The sequence below is a fragment of the Rhinopithecus roxellana genome, chromosome 3 (genome assembly GCF_007565055.1).
Source record: "Rhinopithecus roxellana isolate Shanxi Qingling chromosome 3, ASM756505v1, whole genome shotgun sequence".
Taxonomy (NCBI): Eukaryota; Metazoa; Chordata; class Mammalia; order Primates; family Cercopithecidae; genus Rhinopithecus; species Rhinopithecus roxellana.
Genome location: NC_044551.1, coordinates 144,520,158 through 144,541,208, shown reverse-complemented (window position 1 = coordinate 144,541,208; position 21,051 = coordinate 144,520,158). Strand labels below are relative to the sequence as shown.

At 35.7% G+C, this 21,051-nt stretch overlaps 1 protein-coding gene across 6 annotated transcripts in view; it reads right to left on the bottom strand.

Annotated features, from left to right (window-relative positions):
• SSBP2 (single stranded DNA binding protein 2) overlaps positions 1 to 21,051 on the bottom strand; it is a 334,593-nt gene that overhangs the window by 190,838 nt on the left and 122,704 nt on the right. For all 6 annotated transcript variants that reach the window (XM_030927331.1, XM_010386037.2, XM_010386032.2 and 3 more), the window contains exons 3-4: positions 19,376 to 19,437; positions 3,942 to 4,026 (exon numbers count right to left, since the gene is read on the bottom strand). In XM_030927331.1, the coding sequence (XP_030783191.1) occupies positions 3,942 to 4,026; positions 19,376 to 19,437 (147 nt within the window). The remainder of the gene's footprint in view (positions 1 to 3,941; positions 4,027 to 19,375; positions 19,438 to 21,051) is intronic.

The following is a 21,051-nucleotide window of genomic DNA, read 5'->3' as shown; positions in this document are numbered from 1 at the left end:
GCCAACCCCCATCAAAAACAAGAGAACACAATAATTCAAATTTATAGTTTGGAGTAAGTGAAAGGTGAGTTTTGCTAATGATATTTTGTTTTTTTCCTTCATACCCAAGGGAAAAGAATAAAAGCAAGAGATATATTCACTTTTCCAAGTTGCCCAAAATACAATCATTTTAAATGAAGCTGGATAAAAAGTAAAAAGTAAAGAAGTGGCTATAAAAATGTGGCTCTACAAATCTAAGGTATTTAGATACATTTTTACTTAAAAAAAAGCTTTAACTTATTTTCTATGATTTCTACATTTTCCATAGTAAGTTATAAATTTTATGAATCTTACATCTCCAATTATAAGTTAAAAATGCATGCTATTTTTGAAAGAATATCATGTTTTTTAAATTTTTTGGTACTATTGGCAGCAATCACAGGCAGTGTAACATCAGCATGAAAATAGTAAGGAATAAAGATCTTTCCATTATCATCTTTTCACATTTACCAGAAACTAGATTATAATTTTAAAATATTTCAGTGAGAGAAAGGGGCTTATGATGTTTGTTTAAAATACACTTTGAAAAAAATATATTATTTTTACAATAAAATGAATTTTAAATAAAGTCATCCTGTTCTGTTTCTCTCTTTTCCACATTAGTTTCTTCATTTATTTCTTTATGGATTTCAGAAATCCATATCTATATAAAATTCTAGTCTTATAATATAAATAAATTCTGGAAATCCATTGTACAACATAGGGCATATGATTAACAATACTATATTGTATACTTAAAAATTTCATAAGAGGGTATATCTTATGTTAAGTACTCTTACCACAAAAGGGAAAAAATAAAGCAAAAAGGGGAGAAGAACTTTTGGAGGTGACAGATAAGTTTATGGCATTTGTTGTGATGATGGTTTCATGGGTGCATACTAATCTCCAAACACATCAAGTTTACACATTACATATGTACAGCTTTTTGTATGTCAATCATACCTCAGTAACGTGGTTAAAAATAAATTTTAGAATGGCTCAAAATTACAACTATTCAGTTTATGGATGTCTCTCAATATGTGCACATACAAAAAACAACAGATGTCTTTCATAAGAAATGCTAAATGCCTGTGCGTGTAACATGGTAAATTTAAATTTTATTTCATTAAGTTTTTAGTTTCCAATCTCAGAAGAGTGATTAGAACTCACTGAAAGATGAAATTTAATCTGTTTTAAAGTAACTTTCCTGAAAATGAAATAATTAATAATTGCAGATATTTGGAAAATACAGTAATATATACAGACAAAAATAAAAATCATGTATCCCAATATCAAAAGATAGTCATTTTAACATTTTGGCCTATTTCAAATTAACATAATTATTTATTATTTACCTCATTATGCCTCCAGTAATTCTTTTAAAATGTAGTTTATTTGTCAATATTCATTCAATCTTATAGATAGGAAGTAACTATAAAATAATAAGACTAATTTTAAACATTTATACATGCAAGTGAACATTCTGCTAAAAATGCAGCTACTGCAGAAAGTATTTTTTAGAATGCTTCCTTGAGTACTTTATGTTAAATTATTAAAGTATTTTAAAATTCAGGAGGTAAACATATTAATTACCATTTTAGAAGTAATTCTGTAATAAATTCAAATGCAGAATATAACATTCTAGAATTTTACCAGAATCTTGTTTGTTCCTGTGTTTTCCATTTTCTTCCCCAAGTCTTTCAAACTATTATATTTACATGTTAGAAATAAATTTGTTAATCATTTTCACAAATTATCTACTATTAAGAATTTAGGAAATCCTATTCATGAAAATTACCATAGAAGAAATTAATGTATTTTTTAAAAATCCAATTGTAATATAAAATCATGTAAGTCAAACTCTATCTTTTCACCAACCTGCAATTAAAAAACAAATCAGAGATGTATTACCACGAAAAGAAATTGGTTTTAAGATGTAATAAAAATGGCATCCAAGAATAAATCAAATCTCTTAAAATATTTAAATTAAAATTAAACATCTGATACAATGTGCTAATATTCATGATGAGTTATAAAATTCAAATACTGATTTTTTTCTAAACTATATTTTCTAAGGACCAAATTACATGGTAAGGGTTTGTTCCTCCTTTAAAATCTACTCGAATTTTACTCCTACCTCTGGCTAATGTTCATTTCCAAAACTTATTTAAATGTATTTCTAAAGGAAATAAATGTGAATACTTTGAAATTTTCAAAGTGTCTCATGAATGCAAAATGATGATGATGATGAAAGTGACTATGACAACAATGATGATCATTTATCTAATGCTTTTAGAAAGAGCTGCTAAATCAGTTCACTTTTCCCCTTAAGATCTCCATGTTGAACAGTAGGGCACATCTTTCTACAGAATGTAATTTTGGAAAAATATTTATATGATTAATTTCTTAAAATGTAGGCTATCAAATATTGTATCTCCTATAGCACTCTCTAATGCCATCAAAATTAGTGGAGACAACATCTCCCGTAACTGACAGGCCAAATCAAGGCATGCATCTCTTAGTGTAAGGAATAGATGAGATGGGGTACCCCACTCTATCCAATTCCTCATATTCTTCATGGGTGGATCTCTACTTTATTTCTTCTGTCAATCAACGGTAAAAAAAGAAAATGAGGTTGTTCAGATAAATCCTATGTCCTGGGCCCTGCCTTAACTACTTTTTCTCTACTTTTTATTTGCAGTAGCATCCCTTTCACTCACATTGTTCCCAAGAGCTATTGTTCAGTGCCTATCAAGCTTTATGAGTACAATCAATGTCAGATGAGGTAATCACAAGCACTCTCACTTGAATAAGGTTAGTATACATTTAAAAAATTGCACAGTCCCTGCCAGGTAACCAAGATTTTCACTTCCCACAAGTCTGCATGCTCTTCCTCATGCTATTTTGGAGGGCATAATTCTTCTGGCCATTTCTACTCTTCAGTCTAAGGCTGAATTATTTTCCTTGGAGGAACAACGTCTTTTTTCCCTTTTGAGTGCTGGTTCTGGTTTTTAATGCTTTTTACACAGAATGATGCTAGCCTCTACAAACTTGACAAGTATCCCTATGGTTAAGTTTTAGGTACTTACTATCAGTTATTTCCTCAGGCTCCAGCCCCAGTTCACTTCCTCTCAACCAGGAAAACTGGATTTCCTCCATCTTAAACTCAATCTGTCATTCTTTTATGGTTAGTTCTGCAAACATGTTTTCCCAGCCCCTTCATAATACCATCTACTCATTCTTATCTTTACTGTTTTTTTTTCTTTTCACAGTTCTACTTTCTGATACTATCAGCTCTCTAAAATCAGATTTGCAGTTCTTCTAAAAACAATGCTTAAGCCAGAGACACTCCACTGCTGTTCCTTAAGAATTAAAAAAAAAAAAAAAATTACATTTTCATTTTTGTACAGAATCTTCTACTCTCTTGTCTGGTACTTCCTTTAATCCACAATAAGTTTTATTTGGGGAAGTGAATTCAGTAGGGAAGATATTTAGCCTTATGATATACAACCAAAAGTTACAAAAGGAGAAGAACAGAGTATTTCTATATTTAATCAAAAATCTTATGTGTCAGGGAGGAATTTATCATTTACAGAAATCTTATAATGAATGTTTTCATAGAATAAAAAAATTACTATATATTTAATTTTCATAAAATCTGAAATTTCCCAAATCAGACATGCTTAAAGATGAGAAATTTCTTTAATAGCTTAGAATTAGGCCTACACTTTATCCTAAGCTTTAACAAGACTCAAATGCCCCTTTCTATTTCACATTTAAAGTTATGAGCCTACTTTTCAAGAAAAAAAAGACCAACCAATTTCTTAAGTACCAAAACAACAGATGAGCCAGTGTATTTTTTAAGAGCAGTGGTTACAAAGAAAAATGACAGTATAACTTTGTAAAATTATATGTTAACTTACATAATCATGGAAGGCTTTTGCTTCACTTGAGTGTTCACATGTTTCACGTCTCTCTGGAGCTGCACAGTAGAGATCCCAAAATACACTAAAAAAGTAATCATGGTAACATTAAGAAAACCATACAACACCAATATGAGAAATCACAATTCCAAAAGTAGAAGACATGTTTTTCTTTATACAAAATGTTTCATCTTCAGAACAGATATTTATTTGAAAGACTTAAATGCAGGCAAGTCTCTTCATGCAATAACAGTGTTAACATCTAGTCATCTTTCAGAAATGCTAAGTAAGACTTTCCTAAAAAAATAATTTTATAGCAATAATTTAAAAATTGTCATTCTTATAATTGGCTGTTTATGTGATATAAAACACTTGATTGGAGTAGCTGTAATACTTTCCACTATTTTCCCATGAAGAATAGAAACAGTAAATAATATCCCAATTTAATAATTAAGGAATAAAGTGGTCCATTGATGTTTTTAAAGATAATTTTGTTGTCCAACTCATAGGCCAATACCTTGACCATTAAATTACATTGTTTAAGCAAATATATTTTCTTAAAAATGGTACATTTCCCTGCAATTACCAAAATAGTTTAGTAACTTTGAAAAGACATCCTAATACCTCTTTTTTTCTCCTATTCAGGAACAGTGGGAAGTGAAGCAAACTATGGGGGGAAAAAATTATGCTCCTTACAAAACATATGGCTCTGGTCATCCTTCCATTACTAAATTAATAATGAGCATAAGCAAGGATTCTAAAATCAGAAAAGTAAATGTTTTAAAGTGTTGGTTATAAATAAAGGCAATTATAATTATCAATAGAATTATTTTTTTATTCCACATTTCCCACTCTATAAAAGTGGAAGGTAGATTAAGACAAGTAGTTAAGAGCACAGGCACTGGAGCAGGACATATCTGAGACAGAGTCAGACCTGCTGATTACCAGCTGTGACAGCCCTTAAGCAAGTTGCTTAAGGAAACACAATTTCCTCCTCTATAAAATGGGGTTTTTGAGAAGATGAAATTATGCCATATATGCACAGTGTCTGACATATAACAAGCATATTATCAATAATATCATCAACACTATAATTAGTTTGCATAAAAGCTTAAAATGCATATATATTTTTAAGGCAGGTCACTGTGGTGAGGGCACACACGATGAGGATACAACAAAACTTGGTAAATTGAAGCCAGACTTTTTGTTTCGACCTTCAAAGATTCATTTAGTCTGGATCTCTCTCTCTTCTCAGCTAGGAGAAAACATTCTGCAAGCCTTACAATGCAAAGTTAAGTTCATAATTCAGTAAAGTAAGATTACCCTCAGCGGGGAAAAATGTGAAAAACTGAGTATCAACATTATTTCCTTTTCAGTTTCTATAATAAGCAATAAATAAGAGAAAATAATAAAAATAAAATTAAGTAAATTTCAATATTTTCAGGAGAGTGAAAGTAGTGAAAGTTGTAACTGAAATCCTTGCAGTCCTACTGGGAATAATCAGAACCATAGATAAACAAGGATACAGCTAAAAGTTTTTCACCTAGATCAGGTGTGTTATGCATTACAATGTATTGCAATCATGTTCTTAAAGAACTTCAAAGATCTTAAAACCAAAGTTTTGTAATGTGGTCTTTAAACTGTATTTAATCAAAGAATATTATATGCAGTATTACATGACAAACAATATAGTATCTCTGCTTCTTTCCTAATTTCCCTAATTTCCACTCAAGTAACAGAAGACCTCTCTTGAAAATTATTCCAATTACATTACTTTTATAATTCCATTGTAGTACTTTTAAAAGATTATCTCACACAATGGACTGAGGGAAAATAATTTATTGATTTATTGTTGGAGTATACCCTAAGAGTTATTAAATAAACATCAGAAATAATTATTTCTAAATATATAGTTAAATTAAATATTTATCTTATAATAGTAACATTGTTCTACTTCTATTTTTATGTTTGCCTTTATGGATTTAGTGGAAGATCAAATGTTTGTAAGATCAAGCTTAGAGGTTATAAAATAAGTGACTAAAACAGGATAATTTTATAGGTGGTGTTTCTGAGAATCCTGTATTGCTTATACATGATCTTGTTTTACATAGGCAAAGAAATAACTCCTTTAAAAATATGTCTCATGGCAAGCCTTGTGCTAGGTAGGTCCCATATTTTAGTATCTAGGACAAGTGTGTATTCTTTTCCATACATTTACAATGTCTATTCTATCATTTTAAAGATCAGTAAATCTTCAATTTTAAAAAAGCCCTACTCATCAGCAAAGTTTCATAATTAAGTCTATTATAATCTAGGATATGTTACGAAATTTAAATGATAAAATTAAAAATTAAATACAAATTTAGTTTTAGTGCTATGATATTCAAGTTTTAACACATGCCCCATCTATTTTATTAAGCATATGTATGTTCTTCCTTCTAAGAATCACAGGTAGGAAAGACATTTCAAAATTTCATCCATTTTAGAAAGTTCAATTATATTTTGCCTATTTATAAAACAAGGTTGAGAATCCCTTATCTGAAATTCTAGATAAGGACTAGAAGTGCTTCAGATTTAATTTTTTTTTTTTTTTTTGGATTTTGAAATATTTTAATTATACTTATACTTAGTGGTTGAGCATCCCAAATCTGAAAATCCAAATTCCAAAAGGCTCTAATAAGCATTTCCTTTGAGTTTCATGTTGGCACTCAAAAGTTTTAGATTTTAGATCTCAGGTTTTCAGACTAGGGATGCTCAACCTATATTGTGACTGGTATAATACCACCCTAATATTTGAGAACAATTGGCCTTAACATAACGTCAACAACAAAGGCTGTAGTAAGACCAAAACACATGATTTTAGTCCACATTCTGCAATTAATCCATACTTGGTTTTGTGAGCTAGTAGACAAATCACTTAATTATAATGTTATAGCCTTATTTCGAAAATAATGAGGTTAAAATCAGAAGATTTCTATAAACCCTTCACGAATAAAAAATGTAAAAACGATATTCTTCTAGTAATATTCAAATATGCATTAAATACCTGGTCTATATAATATGCTGCCATACACTACCCGAGAAAATAAAAAGATATGTAATCCATGGCACAAATGTGATTGCTGGTCCAAAACTAGTGATGAACTCAAAATTGCTTGCGCACTTGCCCGAAACTGCTCACTTCACCTAGATGTAGAAGTTATATAGCATATATAAAAATTTCACTAATATTTTTAACAAATGCTTTTAGCTGATATCATGACAATGTGATGATTAGTATACAAAAATGTAGACTTATGTCCTAGAGAAAGAAGTAGGCCTTTTAGTTTAGGTAAGTTTCATAGCAATACTTGATTTGTGCTTACGTCGAAGGATTTTACTGATGTACTTTAGTAAGCTATTCTGATGATCCCCTGTACTTGTTCCTTGATCTCCAAGAGGGCCAAGGTCAGAAAATTTTGAACCTCCCAAGATGCAGACTTTGCCCCTCTACAACCTGAGACTTAGGAGTTTCTCAGTTCCTCTAATCCTACAACGATTAAACATGAAAACAGGCCGGGCGCGATGGCTCAAGCCTGTAATCCCAGCACTTTGGGAGGCCGAGACGGGCGGATCACAAGGTCAGGAGATCGAGACCATCCTGGCTAACATGGTGAAACCCCGTCTCTACTAAAAAATACAAAAAACAAGCCAGGCGAGGTGGCGGGCGCCTGTAGTCCCAGCTACTCGGGAGGATGAGGCAGGAGGATGGCGTAAACCCGGGAGGCGGAGCTTGCAGTGAGCTGAGACCCCCAATGCACTCCAGCCTGGGGGACAGAGGGAGACTCCATCTCAAAAACCAAAACAAAACATGAAAGCAAATATTATCCTTGAAATGTATTGGGTTCATCATCATGAATAATACTGCAGAGTTTTATACAGTCTCTTTATTCCTAAGCAGAAACAAGTGAAATTTTTATATTTTACAAATGAAGACAGAGACTGAACACAGAGAAGCAAAACTTCCAAAGTATTGAAATCTCTGATCTTATATAATTTATTATCATTAAAATCTTCCCCTCATAAATCAAGGGAAAATACTGCATTCCCAAGTTGAAGATTCTCATCCAAACACTGTATCTCCTTCTATTCCTGAGGATGTGAGTTGAAATGACTTAGGTAGCTTGTTAATATCTCAAGGGAACACAGAAAGTGAAATGGTTGTCAGAGAAGTCTACAAGGGTGAATAAACATGCCAGATGTGTCCCAGAAGATGGAATGCTAACATAATTATACAACTTATGCCACTGGCCAGATCTAGGACTACCTGAAAACAAAAATTTTTTAAAAGACAAAACAAAACAATAAAATGCCATGGAAAACAATTTTTCTGAGGAACAAGCCATGCTGTTACAAGTTCAAGTCTTAATAACTAAGGAAGTCATTTGTCTTTGTCCCAAAAATATATCAATGAATGTTAGTTACTGACAATCTCTATTAAAGAAAACTATCCATTCACAAGACCGAAAACAGTTTCACATGAAATGTGTATGTACCTGTTCTTCATCTTAGAACCTCCCCAAATGTATAACTTGTATTAATATTATAATACCTTTAAAAATTGAAGTATTAAATTTTGCTTCATTTTTATAAAATTCTCACAATACTCCTGGATTAGAAATAAATTTCTATTTTAAAATATAATAAAGATAGTTACCATTATTGAGTAAGTACTATATTCAAGCATCGTACACAAAGTATCACATATTCAGCATCTAATCCTTCTAATTATTATCCCCACTTTGTAGATGAAGGAATTGAAGCTTAGGTTAAATTAGATTAAATAATTTGCCTAAAGTCACACAGTGGCAGAGCTGGGCTTGAGCCTTTTAATTATTACAGTATTTTGCTTCTAACGTGAGTGTGGTTTTAAGAGTTCTTAATGCAAGACTCCTTATTCTGATTGTGGGCAGGTTTCTACAGTTGTGGCAGTCTGAGCAGCATCAGCTGTTACAAGAGTGGGATGGATACCTGTCCCAGATAAGACAGTGAGCACATTGTTAGCCTACCTTTGACCCCATGCCCCAACTCATTTCCTGACTATCCTATGGCAACCACCCCCTTACCCTACATGCAGCTGCCAGGGATTCGTGGATGCCTCAATATAGACATGACTCAGAAAAGAAAACTTCTGAGTCCCATTTATATACATTGCCTGGAATTAGCCACTCACAATGCTCAAATGGGAAATGTAATTAATGACTTATTAATAGTGGGACACTGAATTCTGCTCTGTGATTAAGAAATATCTGTTACTGAGATAAGCACTGGTTACAATTCAGGAACTTGAATTCTAACTCGAAATGTGACCTTGGGCAAATAGTTTTTGATTTATGTAAAAAGAGAAAATAAATGTTATGTATTTTACAGTGTTTTATACAGAGACAAAGACATGACATACACAAAAGTAATTTTAAAAGAAACTTAAAGGTACTAAAAATATTACAGAAAAAGTCTCATATAGCTAGTATTGCGAAATAAAAAGAAGTTTTCTAATTAACTTGAGTAACATTTGCCTCATTTTTCTTTCGAGTCCTTCACATTAAATGAAGATTCCCTCAGTTTTTTACAGTGCTCTCTCCCCACCAAATTTTCCTCTGTTTTCCACATGCCTTCCTCTTCTTCCACGCTGAATTTTAGTCTTATTCTCTATGGCCTATGTTTTTCGCCTTCTCTCTTGCTAATACTTTTCCTCCCTTCTCACTCTTATCAGCCTCCTCCTTAGCCCCGTTGTTACCTACAGAGTCTTACATGATGCTTAGTTTACCTCAACTCAAACAGGTTATACCTTGCCTGTTATAGGAAAGACATAGCAGATGAGTAAAAACCAGTAAGCCAATTATAAATATTATACCATTCTAGTAAGCTAACTAACGCCATTACACTTGTTTTCCTGTGGGTATTTGGTTATTCTTAGCTATACCTGATATTATTCATTAGGTTCTAAAAAACTAGAGTGCTAGCATACTACAAGATTCAACTTTCCACTGCCAGGTGAAAAAAACAGAATTCTTAGGATAATCTTACATTTTAATTTATTTTCTCTACAATGTTACATATATTTGATTTCAAGATATAAATACAGGGGACCAAAGTCACTTTAAAAGGTGCTTCATATTTTTATTTCATTAAATAAAAATGAGATATCGGCTGGCATAGGCTGGTTGCAGTGGCTCATGCCTGTAATCCCAGCACTTCGGCAGGCAGAAGCAGAGGCAGGTGGATCTCGATCCCAGGAGTTTGAGACCAGCCTGGGCAACAACAGCAAAACCTCATCTCTACAAAAAAATACATTAAAGTAGCTGGGCATGGTGGTATGCTCCTGTAGTCCCAGTTACTCAGGAGGCTGAGGCAGGAGGATCACTTAAGCCCAGGAGATGGAGGCTGCAGTGAGCTATGTTTGTGCCACTACACTCCAGCCTGGGTGACCCTGTCTCAAAAAAAAAAAAAAAAAAAAAAGGTGTATTTGTCTGCTTTCAAGCTGCTAAAAAGACATACCTGAGACTGGGTAATCTATAAAGGAATGAGGTTTAATTGACTCACAGTTCTGCATGGCTGGGGAGGCCTCAGGAAACTTATAATCATGGCAGATTCACACGGTGACAGCATGGAGAAGAATGAAAGCTAAGGAAAGGGAGAAGCCCCTTATAAAACCACCAGATTGTGTGAGAACTTACTATTTCTAGAATAGCATGGGGGAATCACCCTCATGATTCAATTACCTCCCACCAAATCCCTCCCACCACACGTGGAGATTATGGGAACTGCAATTCAAGATAAGATTTGGGTGGGGACACAGTCAAACTGTATCAAGAGATATGAGAGTTATAAAAGGCATCATATCAAGAGTTACAGTTTCTGCAATTAAAACTTTAAATAGAAAGTTTTTAAAAGCCTATGTTTTAAAATTGCACAAGTGAAAAAACATATTAACATCAGAAAGAAGAAGCTTATTGGCATTTTTGTTTCTGGAACTAATGTAAGAGTTGGGAATGTTTAACAAAAAGTACAAACAAGAACTAAGTTTTCAAAGGGGATGTGATTCAGTTAAATGTATTATAAACTGGGGTACTGAGCATGGGGTAAACTAAAAAGGAAAAGAAAGTGATTAGGGAAATCACATTAGAAATAAGGGAAAAAAGCTCCACAAAGTAAATCACATAAATTTCTCTATCCTATATTAAAGGCAAAAATTCCCTTCTTCCATTCTGAGGTCTTTGTCTCTCGTCTCGCTGGTACTTTATTCTGCTTATTTTGCATAGGTCATATGTATCTCTTTTTCATACATCTTCAAACACTCCCACTCTTTGCCAACTTTTCCCCCAAGTCTACTAGAGTCTACTAGTCTCTGCCTCTTTTCTCAACCCTCTTTAATCCATCTTTTTTTTTTTTTTTTTGAGACAAGGTCTTGCTTTGTCCCCCAGGCTGGAATGCAGCGGTGCAATCTCGGCTCACTGCAGCCTCCGCCTCCCAGGTTCAAGCAATTCACCCACCTCAGCCTCCCAAGTAGCTGGGATTAGAGGGGCACACCACCACACACCCAGATAATTTTTGCATTTTTAGTAGATGGGGTTTCACCATGTTGCCCATGCTGGTCTCGAACTGCTGACCTCAGGTGATCCACCCGCCTTGGCCTCCCAGAGTGCTGGAATTACAGGCATGAGCCACCACGCCCGGCCCCTCTTTAATCCATCTTTATGTTGATGCCAAGTGAGTGTCTAAAGGCACAAATCTGATCACATCAGGGCCCGAGTTTAAAATCTTTGGGCTATAGTCCCAAATCCTTAATATATGCAGGACTTCATAATCTGTCCCCCGCTTTTGTCTCTTTATATTTTATCACTTCCTAATACTGGACCTATAGATGAACTGGTCCATACCAAACTACCTGTCATTACTTGAGTGTATGATCATCCCTTTTGAGATTTCACATGATTCCTCGCCCCAATTACCCTTCTCTCACTCAACTTTCAGCTCAGCTCAGATTCACTTTCTCTACGATGCCTTTTCTAACTCTCCCAAGCTGAAGTGAGTATTGCTCCTGTGTTGCTATTATAACCAGTACATATTTCTTTTTTAAGTTTATTTCCAGCTTTATAGAGGTATGATTGACAAATAAAAATTATATATATTTAAGGTGTACAATGTGAAGTTTTGATACACATATACTTTGGAAAATGATTACCAAAATCAAGCTAATTAACATATTCATCATCTCTCACACATAATTTGTGTGTCTGTGTGTGTGTCTGGTAAGAACACTTAAGATCTACTCTTTTAGCAAATATCAAGTCTATAATACATTATTATTAAACCAATAGCTATTTCTGCTTTAATACTTCTAAATTGTTTATCTTTCCTACTATTTATTTCCTTGAGGGCAACACGGTTTTGCACTCTTAAATATTTGGTGAAAAGGCTTAAACAACAGAACAATTCTAATTTAAAATATTCTATTAAAAAATGGAAATGAGAAGAAGTCATAAAATTAACAACTGGTCCATCCAGCAGGGACTCTTAGGTTGAGCAAATGAGCAAGCAGTAAGTTCTTGAAGAATACATGTTATCCAAATCATGTAGACCTCAAGAGCAGCAACAGCTTTCCTGGGCAACTTAAAAAGGCAACAATTATTATAGTCCTGAATCCCTAACCTAGAGCACAGATTATGAAGTCCAGGTCAAAAGAGTTAAGGATAAGAAGGTCAGGCATCTGCTGGATTTAAAGCCTATGGTAATGGCTAGCTAAACACAATAATCAGGGAAGCTTAAGATCTGGGCATTTTTCTGAAAGATGAGATCCATAGCTCTCATCAGTTCTCAGAGGACCCCATGACCAAAACTATTCAGAATCATTGATTTATATAGATGAAGGAGGCACCTCAAAGACTATGTCAGTAGCTTTAGGGGAAAAAATATAAAACATTAAAAAACTATACCTATATATTTTGTATGTACTAGATTTAAATTGAACAAATATAATCTAAAAATACTTATGTGCCCATTACTTATTTATTTGATATCTCTGGCTAAGTACAAATTAGGTTACTTAAAATACCAACTTCATGAAAGAAGGGATCCCCTGAATCTAACAGACACAGAAAAAGGAAAAAAAAAATGGCACATTTAAAAGCTGCACCGTCTGACAGCTGAGGTTAAAAAAAAAAAAAAAAAAAAAAAAAGCTACAGAAGCAAAAAGCCAAAGTATTAAGTTATTATCAAACATCTACAGCGTAAGAATAAGTTAAATTCATGAGAAAGCATGTAAAAGAGAAAGAGGTGCAAGAAACAAAAATTAATGCTGTAATAGAAAACTCTTAAAATCCTCACTTTGTTAATCCACTGATCCAAGAGCGTCAGACTCCTAAAATGGTCTCTTATCCCATTTGTAGACTTCATTGGAAACACACAAAATGAAAAGGTGTCAACAGGTGAGGAGACTCAATTACATTTGGAAAAAAAGTTAAGTATTGACTGGCTAGATTTGGATATCATAAATACTGTATAAAAAGAAAATTTGACTTTTATATTATTATACAAAATGCCAGTCTTACACCCCAGGAAAACAGCACAATGATGGTGCTTAACTGTAGTGAACCGTTGGAACAACTCCGAACCAAGAGACCGCACCTGTTCCTGCCCTACATACATGAGACAAACAGGGGAAACCCACAACCACAACTGACCAAGTGTGGGTTCCACTCACCACGGGACTTCTAGTACGGCATGCTTTCAGGAGAAAGATTAAAAACACGACGGCATTAAATAACGTTCCAAGGAAACCACGTGCACGGCACTCAAAGAGAGCTTTTTTTTCTTTTAAAGATGCTAAGAGATGAGTGTATATGGTATTGAGTAAGAAATTCTTTAATAGAAGAAATAGAAAAAAAAAAAAGAAACCCACCTAACTGGTCCACGCAAATACATGGACTACCAATTGCTGCTGCAGAAAAGTCACATTCCTGGGCATACTGGCGTCACAATGCATTTATAAGCTACAATATTAACTAGGATTTAAACACTGCCTGGCAATATTTTGTGTGTGCTCTACTCAGTTATTTATCTGGGTCTATTTAGAATTATTTCAAACTTTTCTTTAAAGACTATCCTTCACTCTCTTAAAAATTCATCATTACCATCATCACCACCACCACCACCCTCAGTACCCTCATGTCCTATTTTGCAGAAGAAAAAAAAAGCTATCAGAATAAGAACTAATTTTTTTGAACCCTAGATCAATTTGACTCATCATCATTTTACAGATGGTAAAACTGAGACTGAAAACAACAAAATCTTGCAGAAATGATAAGTAATGGAGCTGAGATACTGAATCCACATGTTTTCCTTTCTCCTTGCCTCATCCTGCATCTCCACAAACACCATGAACATATTGAAGAAAATTGGGAAGATAGAAGGCAAAGATCTACTTACAAGTAATAGAAATACTTGCAGAAGGCGGCCGGGCGCGGTGGCTCAAGCCTGTAATCCCAGCACTTTGGGAGGCCGAGACGGGCGGATCACGAGGTCAGGAGATCGAGACCATCCTGGCTAACATGGTGAAACCCCGTCTCTACTAAAAATACAAAAACTAGCCGGGCGAGGTGGCGGGCGCCTGTAGTCCCAGCTACTCGGGAGGCTGAGGCAGGAGAATGGCGTAAACCCAGGAGGCGGAGCTTGCAGTGAGCTGAGATCCGGCCACTGCACTCCAGTCCGGGCGACAGAGCGAGACTCCGCCTCAGAAAAAAAAAAAAAAAAAAGAAAGAAATACTTGCAGAAAAAAAAATTTCATCTGTAATCCCACCATATTAAAACAAAATTATTTTTCTTTGTTGTTACTCTTAATGCCCATTTATGCTACACTGTACATGCAACTATGTCCTGCTTTGTTAAAATGTCTTAAACATTTCTTTTGTCATTATATAGTGTTCATCATTATTAAATGTGTAATAACAGCCCAAGAACAAATGTACTATAATTTTTATAACCCTTCCTTTTATTTGCACATTACCTAAACTTCTCTTTCATTTCTATTCTGTCTTCTATTCCAAACTCTCTTCTAGTCAAATGCAAAATACTCCATGGGAAATTCCTCATGCATTTAGACAGTTAGTGGCAGGATTGAGGAAGCTACGATATTAGGATTAAGGACCTTAATCTAGGTTCCAGAAATTGTTCAATTCAGAAGGAAAGCCCTATGCAAACATTCCAGATTGGCAGGAGGCAGGGACATATAAGGAACAGTATTTTATTAGGAATAGAAGAAATGAACTTCTTGATACCAAACCTACAAACGTCCCTGCATCTCCTCTTGCCACAAGGGTAGGATGGTCCTCTTCCCTCTCACTTCCCAGCATTTGTGCTTTGGACCTCCTTCTCTCAGGCCTTGTGTGGGGTTTTAAACCACTAAACATCTCCTCTCCCCTTGTATCTTCAGACTCTGCCCCTCTACTGACTCCTTCTCTTAAACACTAAACATGCAAATGTCTCTCCCATCTAAAATGAAAAACTTCTCTCTCTAATCTATACTATTCCTCCAGGTATCATTTCTTATCACAGATGAACCATTTTAAAGAAATGACTATATACCATTTCCCATTTCCTACCTTCAAAGTCACTTCTCGATCTGAAACATTCTTGCTTCCTAGCCCATTACTCAGCTTTATAAGTCATTGATGGCCTTTCCCTAAATCCTAAAAGGACATATGCGTTCTGATTACTTTACCTTGCAGTCACCATTGTCACTACTGACCTTTCTTCTTCCTTCTCGAAACCCTCACCTATTCTTGTTTTCTATTATGCTACACTCTCCTGATTTTCCTCCTACCTTTTTAGGTGAGCCTGTCTCTCTCTTTTTTTTTTTTTTTTTTTTTTTTGCTTTGTTTTTGAGACAGAGTCTCACTCTGTCACCCAGGCTGGAGTACAGTGGCATGATCTTGGCTCACTGCAACCTCTGTCTCCCAAGTTCAAGTGATTCATCTGCCTCAGCCTCCTGAGTAGCTGGGATTACAGGTGCCTACCACCAATGCCTGGCTTATTTTGTATTTTTAGTAGAGACAGGGTTTCATCATGTTGCCCAGGCTGGTCTCAAACTCCTGACCTCAAGTGATCCACCCGCCTCCGCCCCCCAAAGTGCTGGGATTACAGGCATGAACCACCATGCCTGGCCACTTTCTTTCTCCTTTACAGCCTCTTCTTCCTCCTTATTCCTTGGATGTTAATATTGCAAGGTTTCTGTACAAGGCTCATTTTCCTCCCCACTCTTGGGTAATACCATTCAACTATCTCTCTCTCTCTCTTTCTCTTTTTCTTTTTTTAGAGATGAGGTCTCACTATGTTGCTCAGGCTGGGTTCAAACACCTGAGTTCAAGTGATCCTCCCACCTCAGCCTCCTGAGCAGTTGTTACTATAGACATGCACCACTGCACCCAGCTTCATCTCTCTCTCCTTTAAACATCAGATCCATGTAACAAGCTGCCTGCTCAACATCTCCACTTGGATGGCATGTATTTCAGTTTCAGCACACCTAAACAGCTGAACTCTTCACCAAATCCTACCCTTTCTACTTCAAGCTTATATCCCTCAAATCCTTCCGCTTCTCTTCCTCCCCACTGATTATACACTAGTTCAAGTAACCATTCTCTACTCCTTACCGCAAGAGCCTTCTAAGTGCTCCTCTATTTCTGGACTTATTCCTGTTTCATCCATTATCTATTCTATAGAACTAGAGTGATATGGCTACGGTTGTAAACCTAAAATAAAATTCTAAGTTCCCCGAACCATCGGAATGGACTTCCTCCTTGGCCAGGGCACTCTTAAAATTTAACCTGAAAGACTGCTTCAGGCCATGACAGGAAGTGGGAGTGGGACTTGCCTCATTATACTCTCCAGTGTTAACATCAACACAGTCCTTAAATCTGATAAGAAGCATTTACAATCTATTCTCTCTGAAGCCTGTTACAGGCTTCATCTGCATAATAAGAAATTTGCTTTCCATAATCACTTATCTTAATCCAGACAGTTCTTTTCTATTGATCCCAGGTCTTTAGATAAAGTCAACCAACTGCCAATCAGAAAATTTTAAAATGTATCTATAATCTGGAAGCCCCCGCTTTGAGTAGTCTTGTCTATCTAGACTGAATCAATGTATTTCTTACATGTATTTAATTGAAGTCTCGTGTCTCCCTAAGATGTATAAAACCGAGCTGCACCCTGACCACCCTGGGAACGTGTTCTCAGGACCTCCCGAAGGCTGTGTCAAGGGCCATGGTCACTTATATTTGGCTCAGAATAAATCTTTTCTAATTTTTTAGAGTTTTACTCTTTTCTTTGATAAGATATAAATAAACAGTATTACTCTCCTGCTTAAAAATTTAACTGCATTGTATTCTCTTTATAATTAAATTCAAATTCACAGTTTACAAATCCAGCCTCATCTCTAATCACTCTATCACCCCAATTTCCAACATAATGAATTTCTTTTCTTCCCATGTGCTATACTCTCTCTGTCTTTCACCTCTAGGTCACCGCAAATGGTATGGTTGATCCAAAACATCCCCCTTCTCTATCTCTCCATGCCTTTCTGGCCAACTCTTATATCTACTTAATGCCTTGGCTTAGGTATCAGTTCTTCCAGGTGAAATGTATTTGGCATGTGCCTATATGGGACTCGGCATATCCCCTTCAAATACTTCTTTCTCATTGCTTACTTCATTATTTGTTTTCCCCATAGACTGTTATCAGCAAGAGGATAGGGATGTGTGTGTGTTTTATTCACTGGTGTGTCCATAGTATCAAGCATAGTATCTGGCCCATACAAGACACTCAGTAAGTATTTATTGAGATAATGCAATAAACTTTACTAGGTTTGCATGGAGAAACATGCTCAAAGCCTATGAATAAATGAAACTTTAAAAGATACCACAATGTGGTAGAAATACAAAGGAATATAAACGTATGAACGTTACTTCTTCCAGGCAAAAAAAAAAAAAAAAAATCTATTTGATTAGTTCAGTATCTGTTGAGCACAGTATCAGGTCACTGTTTCTCATGAATATGCTTTTCCAGTGCAAGAAAATGAAGATAAACTTATTTCACTAACTGCTTATTTGTAACTTATTCCCCTCTTGTTCTCGGGAGATTTGAGTTTGATGAGTAGCTGTTATTCTGGAACAAAATTGACCTATTACAAGATTGACCTATTACATAAAAGATGTCAATCAGATTATTATCTCCCATTCCCAATCCCTCCAAAAGGAGAAGTGAGGGTTTGAAGAAGCTATAATGGCATGCCAACGCTTATAATTACCTATATGGTGGTCTAACATTGACAACTTGATAGCCCACTTTGTAGAAAGCAACCTTATAACTAGTTCGACAATCAGAGAGTCAAGAAAAAGTGTCAACCTCATTGGCCACCTCAAGACAAGAAAATTATCTGCTATGAATGAATTGTATCCTCTCCTAAATTTTTTTTTTTTTTTTTTTTTTTTTTTTTTTGAGATGGAGTTTTGCTCTTATTGCCCAAACTGGAGCACAATGGCCCGGTCTTGGCTCACTGCAACCTCTGCCTCCCAGGTTCAAGAAATTCTCCTGCCTTAACCTCCCAAGTAGCTGGGATTATAGGCATGTGCCACCATGCCTGGTTAATTTTTGTATTTTTAGTAGAGACGGGGTTTCACCATGTTGGTCAGGCTTGTCTCGAGCTCCTGACCTCAGGTGATCCACCTGCCTTGTCCTCCCAAAGTGCTCGGATTACAGGCTACCTGGGGTGAGCTACCACACCCAGCCCTCTCCCAAATTCATATATTGAAATGAAGGGTTGGGTTTTTAAATAAATTCCTGATTTGAGGGGTGGGCATTACCAATGTGATGGTAGTTGGAGATGGGGTCTTTGGGAAATCCTTAGGTTTAGATGAGATCATTAAAGTGGGACCCTCATGATGGGACTAGTTCCCTTGTAAGCAGAGACACAAACAGCTTGCTCTCCCCAATATGTAAGGACACAGCAAAAAGGTGACTGTCTACAAGTCAGGAAGACAGCCCTCACCAGAAACTGATCATGCTGGTACTTATCTCGTACTTCTAGCCTCCAGAATTGTGAAAAATAAAATTCTGCTATTTAAGCCACCTATTCTATGGTATTTTGTTATGGCATCCCAAGCCATTATAGAATCGTACTTACAGTTGGAGATTCCACACACTGGTTCCAATTCCAGTTGAACTCAACAGTAGTATATTTCAGTTAAATTACACTAGTGCTGGTTTTTAAGGGTCTTTTAAAAAGTGCTACCTTCCAGAAAATTTTAGAAAATGAAAAAATAAAAAGGAAGCATGAAACCATAAACAGGCCTATTGAAATGCATCATCAAGCCAGTAAAAATGGAATAAAGGATACTTACCACCACCAAGAATGTAAGAATCCTGGTGGTTCCCCCAATGTGATGTTTTTTTCCCATCTTATCTAAAATGAATAAAAGAGATATTACTTTCCTAATAATACTTTTTTCCACACATATTACAAAGTAATAATATTTCCATTTAAAATACTATGGTAATATCTGAATTTTTCATCATTTTCATATTATTTTTTACCCAAGTTTTCCAAGTACTCATTTTACATAGTGAGTTCTTGACTGGATTAGTCTCAGAGAGATGTCACCATTATTTTCCTGAATTTGCTTCATACTGTGCCAGTTATAAACTCCAGTCTTTCAGTTTCAAATTCATCTTTCTGTGGTCTTTCAGATGCTGAGACTGGAGATCCATACACTACCTTTGTCCTTCATTAAACGGCTTCCTGTTAGGTCCCATAAACTAAGAGAGGCTCTAGAGAGAGCCTGGAAGTAAGAAGAGGGGAGAATGGATTTGTTTCCTGTTAGCTTACTATTCCTGTCAGGGTGACCCCAGTGGCAGTTCATCCAGTGACAATAGCTCTGACAATAGCTGGTTCCATTCTAGCTTTATCCCACACAACCAGAACCAGTCCCTCTGTGCCGCTCAGAAGCATCAGCACAGCTGGGCAATATCTCTCTTCAGAAGTTAAAGGTAAATTTCAGCTCTTCAAGTACCAGCAGTCCCACACCTCCCTCTCCTGAGAGGTCTAAGATTCAGCTCTGAGGTTTTTGAATTTTTTTGATAACCGCAAGCTCTTCCTTTTGATGCCTCAGTCCTAGTGACTGCTCACTGCAATTATTGATTTTATGTAACTTCTGTGCGCTGTTGTGGCTCTCTTTTAAATCTGTTTAGCTATTTCCACATATTACATTCCCTGTTGAAATGCTCAGTATGCTTTTAATTGGTGTGGCTGTATTCTGATTGATACATCACTTCAAATACCCTCTCATAAGGTAAAAATAATAAAAAAATCTTAATTTTAAGCAGAATGGGACATGGGCATAAACTTTAACTTTCTAACATACTAGCTGTGTGAAGTTAGGAGAGTTACTTAAGTCTTCTGTGCCTCAGTTTCCTCATCTATAAAATATGGTTAGTAATAGTCACCTATATCACAAGGTTGTTGTGAGGAAAAAACTGGTCAGTACATGAAAATCACTTAAAAGAGTAACTGACAGGCCAGGCTCAGTGGCCCAGCTACTCCGGAAGCTGAGGCGGGAGAATCACTTGAACCTGGGAGAGGGAGGTTGCAGTGAGCTGAGATTGCACCACTGTACTCCAGCCTGACAGAGCAAAATTCCGTCTTAGGGCGGTGAGGGGTGGGGGCGTGGAGAGTGGGAAGAAAGAGTAACTGATATGCAGGAAGTGCCTGGTAACTGTAAGGTGCTAATATTTTTTTTCTTTTACCTAGGAGGGTATTCCTGTAAAACTTAATTACATCATCACTGTCACCAGCACCCACAAAATTCCAGTGATATTCCATATAAAAATATTCAAAGTATTTAGGGTTGTGCCAAGCAATTTTAACTTACTAATCAGAATAGTTTTCATCTTGCTGGAAACCATACATGTAACTAGGAAAAAGGAACAATCAGAGTTGCAACTAAGGAACAATTGTCTATGCTCCTAGCATAAATGGAAAAAGTAAAAATGAATCATTTAAACAGAAAATTAAGCTTCT